The sequence below is a fragment of the Harmonia axyridis genome, chromosome 4, assembly GCF_914767665.1.
Source record: "Harmonia axyridis chromosome 4, icHarAxyr1.1, whole genome shotgun sequence".
In the NCBI taxonomy this organism is placed as follows: Eukaryota; Metazoa; Arthropoda; class Insecta; order Coleoptera; family Coccinellidae; genus Harmonia; species Harmonia axyridis.
Window position 1 is genome coordinate 42,921,621 of NC_059504.1, and position 20,365 is coordinate 42,941,985.

Sequence of the window (20,365 nt, forward strand, 5' to 3'; positions counted from 1 at the left end):
AAACGAAAGTTGTCAAGGAAAAATTGTAAATTTGTCAATGATACACGAGATATGTTTCATTCACATAATTTATTGTAACTACTGATTTCAAACTAATAATACACCTACGCTAACGAATTATCCAATTATCGAAACATTTCAAGCCTATTTTCTTGAACCACTCTCAGTTGGTACTTCCGGCATTCTTATTTATGTCTTCTATCTACTCAGAATATTTGTTGAAAGTGGTAGAGAAATCTGCTGAAGCCATATCAGAGCAACAAATTGGTTGGAAAGATTTGTAAAGCCTATGACCTGATGTTTCTTCACGATGATAGTTTTGTGGAATTAGTTCTCTTCAAACAAATCTAGTTATTTTCATGGAATTTTGTTGAGTAATATCATAAGAGCATTTAATTTTTCCAAAAAAACACATTGCTAGGTAATATTTCATCAAGAAGCATGGGTGCTGGGTGGCAACAAAACACTTGCACGATGTTTTTTGTTGAAGAAATATTACTTTGCGTTTTTCTTTTTTTTCGATTTTTTTACAGTAAAAATTGAATTCTCGAATGGTATTTGACAAGACTATTTCATGAGACCATAGTTACTTGTTATTAAAGGTATTGTAATTTTTGGTGACCACAGCTATCAAGTTGAATCGGGTATGTCTAAAATACTGGTGTGCTCACTGAATAGATTTTGTTTAAAATAATTCTAGCGACTCGGCTCGGCATGGGTTTCTTTTCCTTTTCTTCCTGAAGGTGACGCTATACAAAGAATTAACCAATCAGCGGCATTGTTTCAAAATTTGCAGTTGTTCTATCAAAAAAAGTTTATTATTGATTTAACCTCAAAACGGCATCGACAGAAAGACGACATCAGCGCCACATAATGCGTTGCGGAAATCAAGTGAAAAAGGGCTAATAACATGAAAAACCAAAAAGGTTGGTCCCTTTAAAGGTCGCCACTTCAATCATAAGGTTCTTCAAGAGTAAGTTTTAGATATCTTACCGTAGGTGAACTCGAAAAAGCTGCTGTCAGGTGCTGTCATACAATTTTGCCGTCTAGAAACCATTTGTAGTTTAAAATTGAGCGTTTGTGATTGGTGTAAATTAAGACGAAGGAAATGGTCTTTCTCAAGAATCGCATAACAGCATCGTTACCGGAATGGAATTTAACATGAATAAAATGCAAATAGATTGTATTGTGAAAATATGAATTCCTTCAACAATAGTGTAGTTATTGCAATGTATAAATTTGAGTCAACTATGAAGAGTGAACTCACATATTTCATACTCTTAGAATATTTAAAAGGATGTTTCGATAAGAGTTTTCATTTTGATATTGAAAAAACGAGTATATTTCAAGAGGAAACAATGAATGTTTATTTCCTTGCGAAGAGAAAAGTATGCCACTAACGATGGAAAACGATACAGTAAAATGGCCGCCAAGGTAACTGTTGCTTATATACTTTTATGAAAATTTACATGATCAATTTGTAGATTTGCGGCTGTATGTCCTCGATTCCTTCAAGAATTCCACATTTAAGGTCTTGAATCATTTGTGGAGCATTGGCATCTACTTTATCTTTCATGTGGCTCTAAGAAAAAAGTCTAAAGGTGTTGAATCACAATATCTTGACGGACAATTGTATTACCCCTTTAAGAAACAACACGTCCACAAAGCTTTTCTTTAAAAATTGCGATTTTTCCGTTGCTTGTGTGGCACGTAGCCCCGTCTTGGTCGGAAATGAACGTTGTTCCAATTACGGCTATGAAAAACCATTAATCATAGCTCAGTAGAGCTATCCTTTCATCAGTCTCATTTTTGAATAAGTAAGTAAAAGCCTTAAGACTCAACTCTTCAAGTAAAATACGGTTTTTTGGAATGCCTAATTCCCTAGATCGACAAGGAGTCGAAAAACCTGGGTTCTCGTCAACACTACGGCTATCACCGGCAATATTTTCAATTGTTTTTGAGCGACGCACACGGATTCGATTATTCACATCGCTAACTTGTCTCAACAGCTCAAATCATTCCACCAGTTTCACTATATTGTCGGTCGAGAAGGTACCCAAGAGTGCATTAGTTTTGAAAACTAATTAAAAGATAAAAATTAAAAATTTTACAATTTTTGCAGTGAATTTTAAAAATTTTAATGCATTGGTGAAGAGTATATCGTTCCATTTTTATTAATGGAGTAGTTTTACTTCCTTAATGTCACGAAAGGGCAGCTTCAATCTCTAATTGGTAAACCCATTTATTGTGAAAGTATTTCCTTTTTTCAGTTCGAAAAACAAGATTTGACGGTCAGAAAGAATTTCCCAATCATTGGAAATTTCGTGAATCGTGCTTAACATCTACATCCATCTAGTCTCTAGTCTTCAACCCATTTCATTCAATCAACTTTTACCGGGACAACGCGATATTTCAATCTGTGTTAGTGAAAGCTTTTATGTACACCCAGAGATTCACTGCGAAACAGCTACTGACATAACAAACCGATAATATCAAATCGTAATTTCTAAATCCCGTGGCTTCGTACTAAGATCGTAAATTAAAATAGATCCGTTATAACTGCCAAGACCGATAATGGTACCTCGGGACAGGTATATACGAAAAAAGCTCATTATCGAGCTCCCGTTGTTACATCTCTGATATTACCGGAGAAATTGTTCGAATTTATTGCATGGGCGGGATTTCAAATGTGCCATAAATAATCAAAGTTCATCGGGCGAATTGCCGCAGAATATGAGTATAATTTCGGAACGATAAAATGTTCGAAATTATAAGTTACATACATGCTCTTTGGTCGAACTTTGGGCTACCCAGGAAATATTCTGGAATAAATTTCGTCGCTGCCTGCGATTAGCCACAGAACGGAAAGTAATGTCGCAGGAAATTTGGTCGATTCATCATTACCTTCCATTATAATTGGTATCGTCGCCAAATAATTGGGTCTAGCTAGAATTATGTAGTTGGCCTGGATTGTAATCGAAGAATTTGCAACTGTTCCATGTGCCGTTTGATCGGAAAACTTCCCACGCTGTCAAAATGAAGTTTTTTTTTGTAACGAATAATAATGCAGGATCTTAATCAATAATTGTATCAACTCAGTGGCGTTTTAATTCATTTTTCGTGGATGTGGATATAACGAAATAACAAAATTTAAGAAAGAATACACAATTAATGATTGTCTATTTCTAAATTTCATTCTGTGAAGTGTTTTTCATAAAGATGAAAAATCAATGATGGATGTTCATTTCATTGTAGAAAGGAACGATATCAGTCAATTGATGCAACGGCTACGGTTGAGGCACTATATCCTTCTCATGAAATTTTTTAATGACCAATTCCCATATTTGAGGCTGTATGTAGGGATTCACGGCTTGGCTTGATATTCAAACTAATTGGCCTGAGCTTGATTTCAAGTCAAGCTCAAGTCGAGTACATAGTTTTTCAATCTCAAGTAAAGTCAAGTATGTATTTAACAATCGAGTACTTGAATCATATCAAGCTACTTGATTTTTAGCAGTTTTATTGAGAAACCTCCATGCTTTGTTGTATTTCATAATTTTCCATCCATACGGCATCTTATAGGTTTGTCACCTAACCTATTACGGGCTTTTGTAACTAACGGGTGTTTTTTTCGAGGTATATAACTTTAAGTTGGCATTACTGTTCAAGATGGCGACCGATTTAACAGCTGTCAAGGGATTTATTCTCAGTTTGGTTTGGCAATTCATCATGAATAGACTCACGCCTGAACAATGCTTGCAAATAATGCAATTTTATTTCGAAAATAATGGTTCTGTGGGGAATATGTATCGCGCACTACGTCCATTTTATTTTGTTTAGAGATGAAGCGCACTTCTGCTTGAATGGCTACGTCAACAAACAAAACTGCCGCATTTGGAGTGAAGCTAATCCTCAAGTGTATGTCGAAACACCGTTACATCCAGAAAAACTGACTGTTTGGAGCGCTTTATGGGCTGGTGGAATCGTTGGTCCGTACTTCTTCAAAAACGATGATGGCCAGAACTTTTCAGTCAATGGTGATCGGTATAGAGCCATGATTACTAACTTTTTCATTCCTGAATTGAACAACCATGATGTCCAGGAGCTGTGGTTCCAACAAGACGGCGCAACATGTCACACAGCTCGTGCCACAATCGATTTATTGAAAGACACGTTTGGTGACCGCCTAATTTCACGTTTTGACCTGTGAATTGGCCTCCAAGATCTTGTGATTTAACACCGCTAGACTACTTTCTGTGGGGCTATGTAAAGTCATTGGTCTATGCGGATAAGCCAAAAACCCTTGATCATTTGGAAGGCAACATTCGCCGTGTTATTGCCGATATACGGCCACAAATGTTGGAAAAAGTCATCGAAAATTGGACGTCCAGATTGGACTACATCCGAGCCAGCCGTGGCGGTCATATGCCAGAAATCATATTTAAAATGTTATGCCACAAGATTATCTTGCGGATAAATAAAATTCATGTCAATCGAATAATCCATCGTTGTTTTATTGCAATTTAAAGTTGTAGTAGTGCGTGATAGGTATTCCGCACAGAACCATTATTTTCGAAATAAAATTGCACTATTACCAAGCGTTGTTCAGGCGTGAGTCTATTCATGAGGAATAGCCAAACCAAACTGAGAATAAATCACTTGACAGCTGTTAAATCGGTCGCCATATTCAACAGTAATGCCAACTTAAAGTTATATACCTCGAAAAAAAACACCCGTTACTATTGCAGAGCGAGAAGGTGCTTCACGACGACCCAAAAGTGCTTCAATTTTGCCAACTGTGGCTGCAAAATTGTCAAATCAAAACTGTTTGTGTGGTGAAGCCATATTTGGTAAATGCATAGTTTTTAATCGTCAAACGATGACAGCTTCCAATGTAAAAGCTGCCTACTATTCAAAGTGAAACCTTCTAACCCTATAGATGTCAGTATTAGAGAAAAGCGATGAAGAACATTTCAAAGGCCACTACAATGCTACAACAAAGACTCTATACTTAATACTTACTGAAGTAAAGTGAATTTATCTTTCATCTACTTAAAACAACAACAAGATTACATCATTCTACTCCATTATATTATACATGAATAACTCAATGCTCACAGTTACAGTAGTCTAAATCAAGCTGCAAGTCATCATCGTTCTACACATGAAGATAATTACTGAATGTATAGCACTTGTTCATAATCGTCCACATGAAATTCTTTTGGATAAGTAGTTTCACATAGATGAATTCTATTAACACCATAAACTCCCTTCGAAATAATCAGATACGATATTATTATGGACTTCAGGGATTGTATAAGTACTTAGTTTTAATCCCTTATTTCAGGAACTTGAATGGTACTTTTTATTCCTAAGGATTAGAAGTGAGTGACATCCAATTACTAGGACACCAATACTACACTAGCACACTACTCCTACAAGATTTCTAATCTGACACGTTTTTGACAAATTGATTATTCCATATTGAAGGCATTAACTTTAATTGGTCACAGATACATATGATACATCTTTCGATTATATAATTCATGTTTTGATGAACCAATATAATCCGTGAATTTCCCATAGTTGTATTGATAAGTGATTATACCCTTGACGACGTGGTAAAATAGTTTTTGTCTATTTCAGTATCTAATATTAGTAAATGTTAATTACAGATCTGTAAACAGCATTGTTTTCAGTTATATTATTCGTTTCGTGGTTGTCTACACTGACTTGACAAAACTTGACTGAAATAGAGTGAATATAGGCTAATACTCGTTGCAGAAGGCAAGTTGTTTTAGAATATACTATTCACTCGTATAATTTCCATAGTAACGTTCCCCCAAAAAAAAAGTCAAGCTCAGTGAAATGTGATTGAATTTTTCAAAATGTAGCGCTTTGGTTATAGTGATAGAAATTAAAAATATTATTCGTTATAGAATACCAACTTGAGCATTAACAATGTATTTCGATTATTGTACAAACCTCTACACTCGACGTATTTCGCGAAACACATCTCGAGCTGCGCTCTCGCGATCTTTCGCGAACTGCATCTCGTGACTCGGTGTATAATCAGTTACAATATCACAAGAGCATAAACAATATTCGATTATACACCAATTCACGAGACTACGTCGAGTGAAGAGGTTCGTATAATCGAAATATATTTTCTACGCTCGAGTGGTATTCGTTACGATTATATAACGAACAATTTCAATAACTATAACCAAAGCACTGAATTTTGATAATTCAATGACGTTTCACTGAGCTTGAATTTTATTTTTTGGAGAACGTCCAAGAATGTTACTATGGAAATGATTACAATATCGTCGGCTAAGAGTGTGAATCTGCTATGTCCATAATGAACAATTTTACAGGAGACCAAAAAAACCGTACAGTAAGTGTTATAATAATAATAATAAGAGAGTTTATTCATGAAAATACATTCAATAGAGTTTATTGAATGTATTTTCATGAATAAACTCTCTTATTATTATTATATGGCTGAAGGCGAAACACCAAAACGATTATACCACGTCGTCAAGTAGTATATTCACTTATCACTGACTTGACAGAACTAGACTGAAATAGAGAGAATATCGTCTAATACTCGATGCAGAAGGCCATTCCAACACTCATTCGCTTTCGTGTTGGAATGGGAACTTGTTCTAGAATATACTATTCACTTCCTGCCATATTGTGATCATTTCCATAGTAACGTTCTTCGACGTTCGCAAAAAAAAAGGAAGTCAAGTTCAGTGAAAAGTGATTGAATTTTTCAGAATGTAGCGTTTTGTTTATAGTTATAGAAATTAAAAATATTATTCGTTATATAATCGTGACGAATACCAACACGAGCATAGGCAATATATTTCGATTATACAAACCTCTACACTCGACGTATTTCGCGAAACACGTCTCGAGTCTCGCGATGTGATGTTTCGTGAACTACGTGCCGTGACTCGGTGTATAATCGAATATTGTCCCTGCTCTTGTGATATTATAACTGAATATTTTTGCAAAGGCATAAAATAACGCATAAAGTGTTTTTCAAATCCTCAGCTCGCCTCGAAGTAGTTTTATAATATGCCATTTTCTACCGTGATTGGCATAAACTTTTTTTCTTTTACAGAGATAATCCGCAATTTAGACGTTGATCGATAAAGAAAATCATCTCGAACTTATTGAAATTAAATTAATAGCAAACTAGCTCCAAGCGACCGTTCCAATTGTTCCAAAACACACAAACAATTGCGAGACCGTCACAGCCTGTACAACCGTTCACACTGGATGCTTAATTGCTGTTCCGATCTCAAGGTGACCCTTGATAAATGTAAACGATCATGTCCAAATACTGCTACATATCTTCTTGCGTCTGATGGACCAGGTAATTTCGGGGATACCTGTTTCGAGGCAGTCCATCGCCGAGATGCAGCATCAGAAATGCACTTACCACTTGATCCGAATTATCTTTGTCTCGTTGAACCACGCCAGAATGAATAATCAACAAAATTTAAGCGTGGAAAAAATAAAACATACGTGGGTCCATTATCTCTATCTGGTTATGGTCTATAAATATAAACTGGTACCTGAATGGTACGTGCATTCTTCGAATGGTTTTGTCATCGATCCTCCGGTATGGAGGCTGAATAAGAGCTATTAAGCGTTAATAGCGTAAGTAGTGTGAATGGGGATTAACGAACAGGTAAATGAAGAAGGGTTGAAGGAAATAAATTTTGGATTATAGAATTCTTCGAATCTATTGGATGGAGATGTAAGCTTATTTTTTAAAAATAAACGAGTAGCTCGCAAAAATGTTACTATTTTTGTGGAAATGATATACAGTGGATTCTCGTTAACTCGAAACACCACGGGACCAAGATTTTTCGTCGAGTTACGAATAGTTCGACACAGGTAATTCTTGAGTAAATTCTACTTACAGAGGTAATGAGATATAGAGGTGAGCCGAGAGTTAAATCAAATGGTAATTCGGGTTATAGAAGTAAAAAAAAGTGATACTTATTCCTTATAAGAAGAGTAGATAGTAGATATTTGATGAATTTAAAGAAAAATTAATTGACAATAGAAAATTTCACAATGACATGAATCAAGGTGTCTTTGTGTTGACAAATTCTGAATTTTTTAAGAGTTTATCTGATAAAGGTGTCTGGTTTAGACTCTAAAAAGAGTCAAAAAAGTTAATTAATTCATAGTGTTATTATTCGTTTCAATTTTGGCAACATTTTTTTTTTCCTGATAAATTATTGCGCAGGAGCACTTTATTCAAATTTTTTAAGCTTGTTTTAGAAATTGAGAGTGAAAACTCTTAATAAGTTTTTCGTAAAAATTCCAATCTACCGAGAGGTCTCTCAGAGGCTTAGGAGAAGCGCAGCGACGATTTCAATTATTTGTCTGAGAGCGGTAGTCCTTAGCGTTCAAGATAAATGGCGTATAGCGTTTTTTGCACGATAGACACACTTGAACTCCAAAATAATTACCAAAAAAATTAAAATAGTCATTCATGGCTTTAATATCAATGTCAATGATGTGTAGGAATCTTAGAACATCAATAAGAGAAACAGCAATTGCTTTGTAACTTGCATTTGTTTTGATGCCAACGTTCGTCACTCCTTGTCTGACGCGATACTATATCAGTAGCGTGACAAAATTTGATTAATTTCGATATGATCAATTCATGCTCAAAAATAGTTTACAATATAAATTATTTACAAAAATTCTTTCGTCTTTCAAGAGGATTAATGTTTTTCTCAGTTTGATTCCTGATAAAGCATTCAATAATCGAATAAGGATTCTCCACGCCTATGGCTCGCACACACAATCAGCTAGCTCGATTGTGATTGGTGACACTAAACTTCCATCTCACTTGTATTCGAGATCGAGCACAAATATTTACTTTCCGTTACTTCTATCTACATAAATATTCTACGGTAGGAATATAATAGAAGACGTTGTCTTGGTGATGAAAGCTTAATGATTGTATATTGCCAAAGTGACAATAATTAACTGAAGTTACTTATAATATGTTTCAAAAATCTTCTGAAGAAAAAGAAATTGAAGAATCGTCTGTTTTGCAATTATTCCTGAGAAATCTAAACTTCGTCACTCAAAAAAAAAGACTCAAAAGAAATGGATTCAGGGAAAAGGCAGCCAAATCAATGAAAAAGTATTTCTTGCTTATTTCGTTCGACGAATTAAAAAACTAAGATCACCTGGAAGTCTTTTGGCTGAATATTCCATGTTAAAAACCAGAATATTTTTAAACGATGTTATCGATATTTCCAAACTCGCAACCCTAATAGCATTCCTTAAAAAAAAACTTTTCGTTACAAGCACGAAACCCAATTAGCCACCGAGATCTTAGGATTTAACCTTTAAACCTTTTGACCTTTTAACTTTTTAACCTTTAAACTATTTTCTTTGAGACCACGAGAGAGATGAGATCTTAGCCAATACCCCAAAAGCGATTCAAGAAATGATAAAAATGGAATTCGTGAAGTCATCGAGGACATAAATCTGTAAATGTAAGAATTGGTCATGGAAAATTTCATGAAAAAGATATGGTGCTGCCTCCGAAGCCATGGCGGGCATTTGGCTGATATCGTGAAGGACGCATGCCTTCCTCTTCACAATTAAATGAACATCCATCGGTTTCTCTTGAAATACAGGGTGTTCCTAAATTGAACGTACAAACGAAAACGGGAGATTCCTTAAGTGAGTTTAAGAAAAAAAAGTCCCATAAACATGGGGTCGCAAACGTTTCGTTTTCGAGATACAGAGTGTTGAAGTTTGAATTTTTTTGAAGTTTTTTTCTCATAGTATCTACACTTCACAAGATATTCAACTGAAATTTGGCATAGACATTACATTTGAGAGTTCTCACCACGTGACATGGCAATTTCGATAGAAGATCTACAGGGTGATATTTTTTCTGGAACACTGCCACCTGTTCTTCTGCAGAACTTTTTTTTGGTGAGCAACTGTTAATTTGAAAAAATGTAAAAAGAAGCTTTGTTCTCATACTAAACTTTTCGGTCTCTTGTAGTTTTGTCGTATCTACCAACGATTTCGAGAAGAAAAATTTTGAACGATTCTCTCGAAATCCTCGTGAAAATCCAAATTATGATGGGAAGGCCACTTTGTAAGTTGTGGTGAATAAATTCAGTGTCAGTTTTTATGGAAATTTTCCTGATCTGTAGCGATGATTCATAAAGATTCGATAAACTCGTATAATCAACACAAAAAATGTAATACAACAAGAAACACTCTGTATCTCGAAAACGAAACGTTTGCGACCCCATGTTTATGGGACTTTTTTTCTTGAACTCACTTAAGGAATCTCCCCTTTTCGTTTGTACGTTCAATTTAGGAACACCCTGTATACTAGTTTCTTTTTTCAGATTTATTTTTTATTCATAAGAGAACATAGAATATGCACTGATTCTTTCAGCGTCAAAATGCCGCATCGGGAAGATGAATATTTTCTTAAGGCATCCACAAACCAAGGCGCGAATATTCGTACCGCAGCTGAGTCTGTATCCTACTAATTTATCATCGATTGATATTATCTATCGATTGATATTAACTATCGATTGATATTATCTATCGATTTGTAGTTTGATAATCGGAACCATCGATGATCAAACTATCCTGGATCCTACTAATTTATTATCGATTGATATCATCTATCGATTGATATTAACTATCGATTGATATTAACTATCGATTTGTAATTTGGTAATCGGAACCTACTACCGATTATCGAACTATCCTGGATCCTGGATTTTATTAATTTATTATCGATTGATAGTATCAATCGATAATCAAACTATCAATCGATAATAAATTGGTAGGATCCAGGCTCAGATGCGGTACGAATATTCGCATTTTTCGCATTGGTTTGTCAAAGCCGAAATTCCTAATTTCAATTAGTCAGTTCATAAATGATAAATATTCATATGTGTCTCATATAATATACGTCTGGCGTTCATATTCATTTAAAAACATGATTCGTAATAATAAACTCATACATAACAAACCGAGATGATCTAAAGAACCTCCAAAACGTCAACAGGCTCCGAAATTATCATCCCTAATGGCCGAGATGTTTTCGACTGCCTCAGAAATTGAAACTTCGCAAACGCCTTGCAGTATTATTTCGTAGGCAATGTTTCCCTTTTATTGGGGGAGCTTTATTACACCCTCCGAAGTGCCGAACTACATCCACCCACATTTTTATTATTGCGCAAGTAAGCAAAAAGGCTCGCAGAACTTTCCGAACGCTGAGTTTCATTCGAGAATGAGGAACGATGGAAATAAAACTTCTTACTATGCGTACATTCCGAAGTAAATGGTTTTCGGGTATAAAAGCAAAAGTTCGGGCGGATATTCCCGTTTTATTTTCCTGTTTACAACAATCCTTGAATGCCGCCGGTTCCTTGCCGAAATTTAATGACAGAATGGGGTTCGAATAAATAATCTCGTTCTTGTTATTTCTGATTTCTGTGGACATCGCTTAGAGGAAACGGAGGTACAGGGTGGGCAAATTTCGATGTTTTAGCACTACAACTTTTTAACCAGAGGAGGTGGACAAAATCTAATAACCTATTCTAGGTCTCTTTTTCTGAGAAAATAACAAGGATAGTATTTATTTTTGGTCACCTTTATTGTTTTCGAGTTATAAGCGAAAATTGGAAAAATGGCGATATCGAAAAACATTTATATCTCCGCTAATACTGATGATAGAGCTCTGAAATTAAAACATCTTACAGGCCAGTGACGGCTCGTGCCCTCGAGATGTGGGTCGGCCACACACACACACATATATATATATATATATATATATATATATATATTTTTTTTTTTTCTTTAAATTCACACTAGCGTGGTTATATATATATATATATATATATATATATATATATATATATATATATAAATATATATAAATTTTCCCACACCCCTTATCATACTCATAACTATATAAATAAATATATATAAACAAATAGATTTCCACGTCACCCAAGAGGACGGGTTGGTTTTTTGTTTTTAATGGGAAACCTCACCTAGAATAGCCCTATTATAACCCAATATAAAAATGTAGTTCTCAAATCAATGAAAACTGAAATGAAATGAAACTCTTGAAAAAACAGAAATAATAAAATATTCAATTATCAACATAAAATATATATTTGAATAAACATAGAGAAAACCTCTCACGAAAACATATAAATAAATGTATAAAATATAAAAAAATCTTATAAAGACCACAAAAAATATTGTGGAAATGACCGCATGTATTCTGGTCGAAAATGTATGAGCTTGCTTACCCTTTATTCATTTTTATAGATCAAATCAATTCGACGATCTTTCTTTGTCGCGAAGTCATCAATTATTTTCTCGAAAAAAATGTTTCCTCTGGCTAGTTCTTTAACTAAACCTCTTTCGATTGATATCAGTGCCAGGTTATTTAAACGGTCTTGAGACATCATGTTCCTACTGAAAGATTTTATTCTTTTGAGCGCTGAAAAACTTCTTTGTACTGACGCGGATGTTGGTGGCAGGGACAAAATCATACAAAATAACTTATATAATTCAGGAACATCGGAAACAATATTATTTGAGAAAATGAATTCCGCAATACCATTCAGCATATTTGAATTGCCGAAGATAGCATTGTCCCAGTACATGATCAGAAAATCAATACCTAACTACTATCGAACGGCATAAATAAGTTTTTTTCTGATTAAGACGTTATATCCCATAATCAACCATTCATTTGAATATATTTATTATATTTTCATGATCTGAAAATCAATAGCTACTATCGAACGGCATAAATAAGTTCTTTTCTGATTAGGACATAATGTCTCATAATTAACCATTCATTTAATTATCAAATATTTGAAATAAACTGTAAAAAGTTGTTGCTTGACGCTCTGCAATAGGATAACCGGCCAGCCGACCCTGTGTATTGAGAAGCGACCTTACATCGAGTTGTTGTGCCGTTCTACTGAGTGGTCGTATTCTGGGCGTATGTCGTAGTATCTTTTCCTTTACGTAGCGCTCTCGGTAGCGCTGGTTCCGCCATCGGCTCTCGGCCGACCTAACGTGATGAGATGCTTTCAGTGATATTCCAGGAGTTGCAATTGTATAATTGTAACATTTGTGTTACATTTCAGACCTAATGTTACGGTGTTACGTACAATTCTGGAATAACTTGTTTGGGGTGATGTTACGAAAAGTAACCATTTACGATTGTGGTTTGTTACAATTTATGAAAGGGAATAACAACGCTGGATGCTTTGGAAATCGAATATTAGGTGGGTCCGAAAGAAAATATTGGCCGGTATAAGTTATATTTTCCTGTTCTGAGTGGAAATATTCATTAACGAGGGAATTTGGATATCGAAATCGATAACTCCGATTGAGTTTGAATGAATTGAATATCTAGAACTATTTTCTATTTCCTGATAATTTTTGGGTCGGCCCGGCCGACCCTGCCGACCCTGACGAGCCGTCACTGTTACAGGCACTTTTTAACGTGGAATCCAGTGGCGTGCTTGTCTTTTCAAAAGGGTTTTTAATTACGAAGCTATGACCCAAAGTTATGTTTGTTCAAATAGGAACACTAGATTTATATGCCATTTTTTGAAAGCTTGATTTTTCCTGATTTCAAAAATATATAACATCGTATGGTTTCAATATAAATATAAGAAAATGGTCAAAAACCTTCTTTTATTTTAAAGTCTCAATATTTCTATGGTGTCAACTATTGATGAGCACAGAAAAATTGAGCTTTCTATAACAAGAGTAGTGTCCTTCCCTCAATCTGATTATTTTTATGCTTTCCACTAATTTCTACAAAATTCGAATCTAGATATATTTTATAAATTTTTCATCTTAAAATTGATTTGGAAATAACAAAAGATCCGCAAGATCGAATATTTCAATCGAAAGAGTTGTAATGAGATGGATGTATCAGAAGATTATTTTTATAGGTCTCCAGAATTAATACGCATAAGTAGGTACCAATCCATTTTGAATAGCATATGAAACGACGCATATATGATTAAACTCAACAATTTAATTAAGAAGGGAACAAATAAAAAATAATATTTAACCTAATAATGACAACAATTGAACAATGCACAGTCGACACATCTTCTCCATATTTCGCACCGAATTCAATAGACGAATATTTGAAACTGTATTCTTTTTTTTTTTGCTGTATGCAAAAGAAAATGAAAAAAGGTGGACCAGATTGTCAAATAACCATGAATATGGAACTAGGAACCAAGATATTTTACTTGTGCCTAAACACAGAACTCAAAAGTTTGAAAAGTCCCCAATGTATCAGTGCATAAAAATGTATAATTCTCTCCCTAAATTTCTGAAATCTCTCAACTTCTTAGCGTTTAAGAGCAAGGTGAGAATTACATTGTTATCTAAGTGTTATTACTCTGTACAGGAATTTCACCAGGATTGTCCCCATATAGTTGATGTAAATTGAAATGTTTATATATATTTGTATTTGACTTGTCCCATACACTTAGGTGTCTTGAGGGACCAATAAAGATTATTATTATTATTATTATTATTATTATTCAAGTAACCTAGGAAATTTTCTCCGAGTTCATTTATATTTTCGAAACTATTTTTGTAAAATATATCTAGATTCGAATTTTGTAGAAATTAGTAAAAAGCATAGAAATAATCAGATTGACGTAAGGACACTGCTCTTGTTCTAGAAAGCTCAATTTTTCTGTGCTCATCAACAGTTGAAACCATAGAAATATTACCTCTTAGGTAAAAAAAGGTTTTTGACCATTTTCTGTTAGTTATTTTGATACAAACCATACGATGTTATATATTTTTGAAATCAGGAAAAATTAAGCTTTCAAAAAATGGCATATAAATCTAGTGTTCCCATTTGAAAAAACATAACTTTGGGTCATAGCTTCGTAATTAAAAACCCTTTTGAAAAGACAAGCACGCCACTGGATTCTACATAAAAAAGTGCCTGTAAGATGTTTTAATTTCAGAGCTCTATCATCAGTATTAGCGGAGATATAAATGTTTTTCGATATCGCCATTTTTCCAATTTTCGCTTATAACTCGAAAACAAAAGAAGGTGACCAAAAATGAATACTATCCTCGATATTTTCTCAGAAAAAGAGACCTAGAAGGGGGTATCATATTTTGTCTATCTCCTCTGCTTCAAAAGTTGTAGTGCTAAAACATCGAAATTTGCCCACCCTGTACAAGTAGGGGTGTTCGAAATGACTTGTTCTAGATTATCCGAATTCCTAGTTTTTGGTGGAAAAAGAGAATGAAGAATTATCATACTTAAATTTTACAATTTTTTCACGTTAATGTACTCACCTTCGATGACAGCAAGTTCCTGTGGTTAACTTTCAACCCAGATTTCTGCTAGCATGATCATTTTAGATTTTTTCAAGAACGTTCAGATGGTTCTTAAAAATTCGGTAATTATTTCATTTGTTGTGTCAAAACTTAACATTATTCAATTAGTGCAGTCATTCGATACGAAAACAAAAGGGTTTTCCTGGAAATGGTGATTTTATAGATTTTGATTTGCTCTTTCCGAAGTTCAACTTGGCCACCGCGCGTGCAAAATCATTTTTTTGATAAAATCTCCTTTCCGACTCATCTTATGATGAAAACAGTAATATACAGGATGATTCACCGCGATGGCCTATTAGACGTTTATTTGCATATTGGAGTTTGAGACAATGATCTTTTTCCCTGAATTATTTTCAGATCTCTACAACTTCCGGTTATACCGGAAACAGACTACTACTTCCCTATTTAAAATGGCACACCCAGATAATTATTGCATCATTAGATAGCTTTTTTGATCACAATTTCAGACCTATGCCACTCCTTGGGTATTAACTCAACAGTTCATGAATTAATGGGATTCTTGAAGTACGGTTTGCTTGAGTATCTCCCCCTCTTTTTGTACGTAGAATTGGCTAAAATAATAAAAAATAGGGTCTAATTTGGAAATCTTGAGTTTTGAATAATTTGAGTTCTCCAAGATCTTCTGATAAACACCCTCTACATTTTTGAAAAAGTTTCTGCATGAATATTAAAAAAATAGTGAGTCCTCGTCGTCACAATTTTTTTTTCATAAGAATCTCAACCATGAACCATTAGGTTTTGCTGAAATTGTGATCAAAAAAGCTTTCTAATGATGCAATAATCTATTGGGTGAGCCATTTAAAATAAGGAAGTAAATAGAAGTCTATTTTCGGTATAACCAGAATTTGTAGAGAACTAAAAATATTTTAGGGAAAATGATCATTGTCTCAAACTGCAATATGCAAATTTTCAGCACAAAATTTCAAATTATTTTTCCAAAAACGTCTAATAGGCCATAACGGTGGTTGGTGAATCCCCCTGTATAATATTAAACTAGGGAATATTGCTAACAATTTCTGTATCCACATTTGTTTTTGTAGAATAAATAGTTTTGGGGTATACTTCAAAATGCGTTTTAGCTAAAAAAAATCCACATCAGCTTGAACATTATCGTGGTGTCCCTTGTAGGCCTAATCCATATGGAATGCCAAATTTGGAAATTCGGCCCATTCTTTTTGAACTAGCTTTTCTGAATCTGTAGGCTTTCAGACACTTCTTTCTACATTTACAAGAAATGAGTTTTAACAAAGTTTCTGGAGCTGGGGGCTCACAACAGAAATTAGCCCATATTTGTTTCTATTCCATCTTCATTGCTCCAAATTGTGGTTATTACCATACTGTTGAACCTGGTGATAGAGATGGAGAGATGGAATCCATATGTGTACTCACAAAAAACCATATTCACAGGATGTTATTAAAGCATTCAGAAATTCAAATGCTTATCCAGAGATCATTGCTAGGCTGGAGAACGCTTTCTTCCTGAATAAGGCGGTAATAGTTATGTAAAAAGTAAGAGAAGCATGCCTTCAAAGGAATATAGATATGCATGCTTCAAAAAATCAACAACCACCTATAAAAGTAGCAGCACGACAAAATAAATTTCAAATCTATTACCAGGTTGAGCAGTGGCATAGGGATGAACAAAATTCAGAGCAATGGTGATGGAACAGAAACAAAAATGGGCTAATTCCTGTTACAATACTAGAGCCCTTAGCTCCAGAAGAAATCTTTTTGAAACTCATAACTTGTAAAAGCCTAACAATGCTGAAAAGCTGAGTTGAAATGCTTCATTATATACAAGAATTATGGTGGTGTTTGTGAAAATTCGCAAGGTCCATCACATGATATCGATAGAGAAGAAGAAACGGATACAATTTTTGAGCAGATGTATAATGGAATCGAAAACGAAGAGGATTGTGATAGGAAGTTTGATGATCCCGAGGATAATACCATTGAAGATGATGCGGATGAAATTTTGATCCGTGACGTCTCGATCATAACCAAATCGCAATGCCTGGTCCATCAAATAACATGAAATAATTAATCAAAAAACTTTATGAAATACTCGATTTCGACATGAATACAAAATGGATTTGACACATACCCGGACTTGACAAAGAAAAAAAAAAGAAAGAAACCGTTATATGATTTTCGATTTTCACCAATGCAGGCTCATATCTACGATGGAGAACACGATTTATGGGAGTGTATATAATTAGAAAAACATATATTTTGTGGCAGAATTAAAGAAAAATATTTATGTTAGCACTGTGCACAGTTAATGTAAAAAATTAACTCTACAGTAGTTTAGAGTTTGTTTAATGTATTTATTTTCTTGAATAAACTCTCTTATTATTTTGATAACTTCCTGGTGTTGCTGACATATTATTGTTTAACATTCTATAGAATTTTCTTTCGGAATTTTCAAAGATCATATTATCCTGTTTTCTTCTATAGCTCTCATTGTATCTTCTGAGTCTTTCGGAGTACACACTAAGTTTTTGTTTCAGTGTGTCTAAAATTTGTTGAGCATTTTCATTGTTTGGATCATACGTTGTATGTTGCCGGTGACGATCCATTATTATATTCACCATTTTTTGTAATCTTCTAGACGGCGAACCTTTTGCAAATTGGGTGAGCCTCCCAATTTCTTGGCGGATGCTATGAACTTTGTCTTCTAGCCTTTTTTGCCAATGTGGTTTATTTTGTTGTTTTTCTCTGGCTGGTTGCTGACTTTTAGGTTTTGGCTTCACACCTAGCACTGTTGCTATTGAAAATGCTGCACAGTATATGATGAGGTGTAATGATTCGAGATCATGGTAGTCAGAAAGATACTTGGGTATAATCTCCTTGTTGGTCATGACCAGAAGATGAGATAGTTTCTTAGATGTCCTCAATCTTGGCAGAATCGGTCGTCTCAATGGATCTGTGCCCTCAAAATCTATAACGCATCTATTCATTGTGGCAAATAATCGCTCCAGTAGTTCTCTTTGGTTTATTATTATTATTATTATCAGGAATAAAAAGAAGATTTCACTAAATTTCGAAGTTTGGCATTAAATGTAGATTTGGCTCACAGGAGACGAAAAAAAAAACACGCCGCTTACTACATCTCAAGTTGATGTGGAAATGTGTTTTTTATAGCCGAAACTATTGATTCTTCAAGAACAAGTGTAGATACATAACTTGTAGGAAATATTCTCTAAATTAATACCTACTGTTTAATTTAACTGTTTTTATCATAAAATGAGTCGAGAAGTAGATATTTGAAAAAAAATGACATTTTCTCAAGATGCTCGAAAAGACCATATCGAAATTTATAAAATCTTCAAATTCCGAAAAATTCTTCAAGTGAACTACCGACTGACTGATCTAAATGTTCAGTTTCAGTACTAAGAAAAAGTTAGTTAGCATAATCTCAACCGAGTGAGAATTATTCGATTTCATTTAAGATAAATTTCCATCGATTGAAGGCTCAAGCAGTCACAGATTACATATCAAATTATTCCAAAAATTGTGAAACTAACATGAACGATAAATTATGGGCATGAACACGAAATGAAATGGTATCGCAAAAACAATTACCACTCGAAAGTTTCTTATCAAACACAAAGTATATACATGTTCATGTTTTCATGCACAGAACAGGGGAGGGGGGTGGTCTTCAACCAGAAATGGAGTGCGTTGATTCAAGAAAATGAAATAGGAAAAAAAAATTTAATGCAGTCACGCACTGAGCATAACATGAAGGTTATCAATCAGTATTGCCAACCTTAATTATAACAATTTTCCACCGAAATGCATGGTACGGTTTCGTGAAAGGACTGATGAAATTTTGACAATTTTCTATTGTTGTGGTTAAACCTGGCGCTTTTCTCTACTCATAATTTAGTTATTTATCAGGGTTGGAATGAGTGAGATTCGTTCAGGACTTTTCCTCCTTTGTAATTTCCAGGATATATGGATTTTCGATAAAAGCCAATTATTTTGACAGTTGAAACAGTGATATATAGTATAGATTCTCAAATGAAGACTTGAAAAAGGCATGATCGAAGAAAAATTTTCATTTATGCTCTGTCAAAATACAATGGCTTCAACATAAAAACATAAAGATAAATCATATTGTTCTATTAACCAATTATTAACGACTTGAATTGAAACGCAAATCTACCGTTAAAAATGTCTGTACTTCAACTCATGGGAAAAAAATCACAATCCACAAAAAGCCTATTATAAATTTTCATTTCCAATCAGCAAGGAATTCAAATTTAAACATATAAGCTCTATCCCGTCTACACTCTACCAAACTCAATATTCTCAATAAACCTTTCGAAAACTCAATAAAATACAGAAATAAACAAATTTATACGCTACTTCTTCAATTTCCATCGCATGTTCTTCACAAATATTTACTAGCCTCAAAATAAAATATAAAATAAATAAATTTCGAAGTATTTACCTGGTTGATCAAAAAGATTTTCTCCATATTTGGGTTGGCAAGACTGATTGCATTCAGTGATAATAAATATTTAAGCACACTGTTACACACACCTTGATTGGACAACGTAGTGGACGCATGGCCTGCTTACCTTTGACGATATTAGCGTCAAAGTTGGGGAAGATTCCTGCAAGAAAAAAAATATTTTGAAGAATCAGATTAATACTGAAATATTTTGTTTCAATCGTTGAATACTTCCATTCCTTCAATATTTAGTCAATTCAAAAAATAAAACAAAGATACAGAGAATAGACCAAGATTTTGGCCATGTGTGTATTACTCATATCTCAATATTTCTGTAGAAAAAATCTAATAATGAACATCATATTTAGTCAGCTGTACCGGGGGACATCTTTTTCATAGGTATGCAGTATAACATTTTCATAATCCGTATAACTCTAG

General features: G+C 34.2%; 1 protein-coding gene across 8 annotated transcripts in view; it reads right to left on the reverse strand.

The window, feature by feature from the left end:
• LOC123679041 (voltage-dependent L-type calcium channel subunit beta-2) overlaps positions 1 to 20,365 on the reverse strand; it is a 254,751-nt gene that overhangs the window by 124,994 nt on the left and 109,392 nt on the right. For 6 of the 8 annotated variants that reach the window (XM_045616380.1, XM_045616373.1, XM_045616372.1 and 3 more), the window contains exon 3: positions 20,055 to 20,090. In XM_045616380.1, the coding sequence (XP_045472336.1) occupies positions 20,055 to 20,090 (36 nt within the window). Of the gene's footprint in view, positions 1 to 19,924; positions 20,091 to 20,365 lie in introns of all 8 variants that reach the window. The other 2 variants (XM_045616382.1, XM_045616381.1) reach the window with 2 other exon arrangements.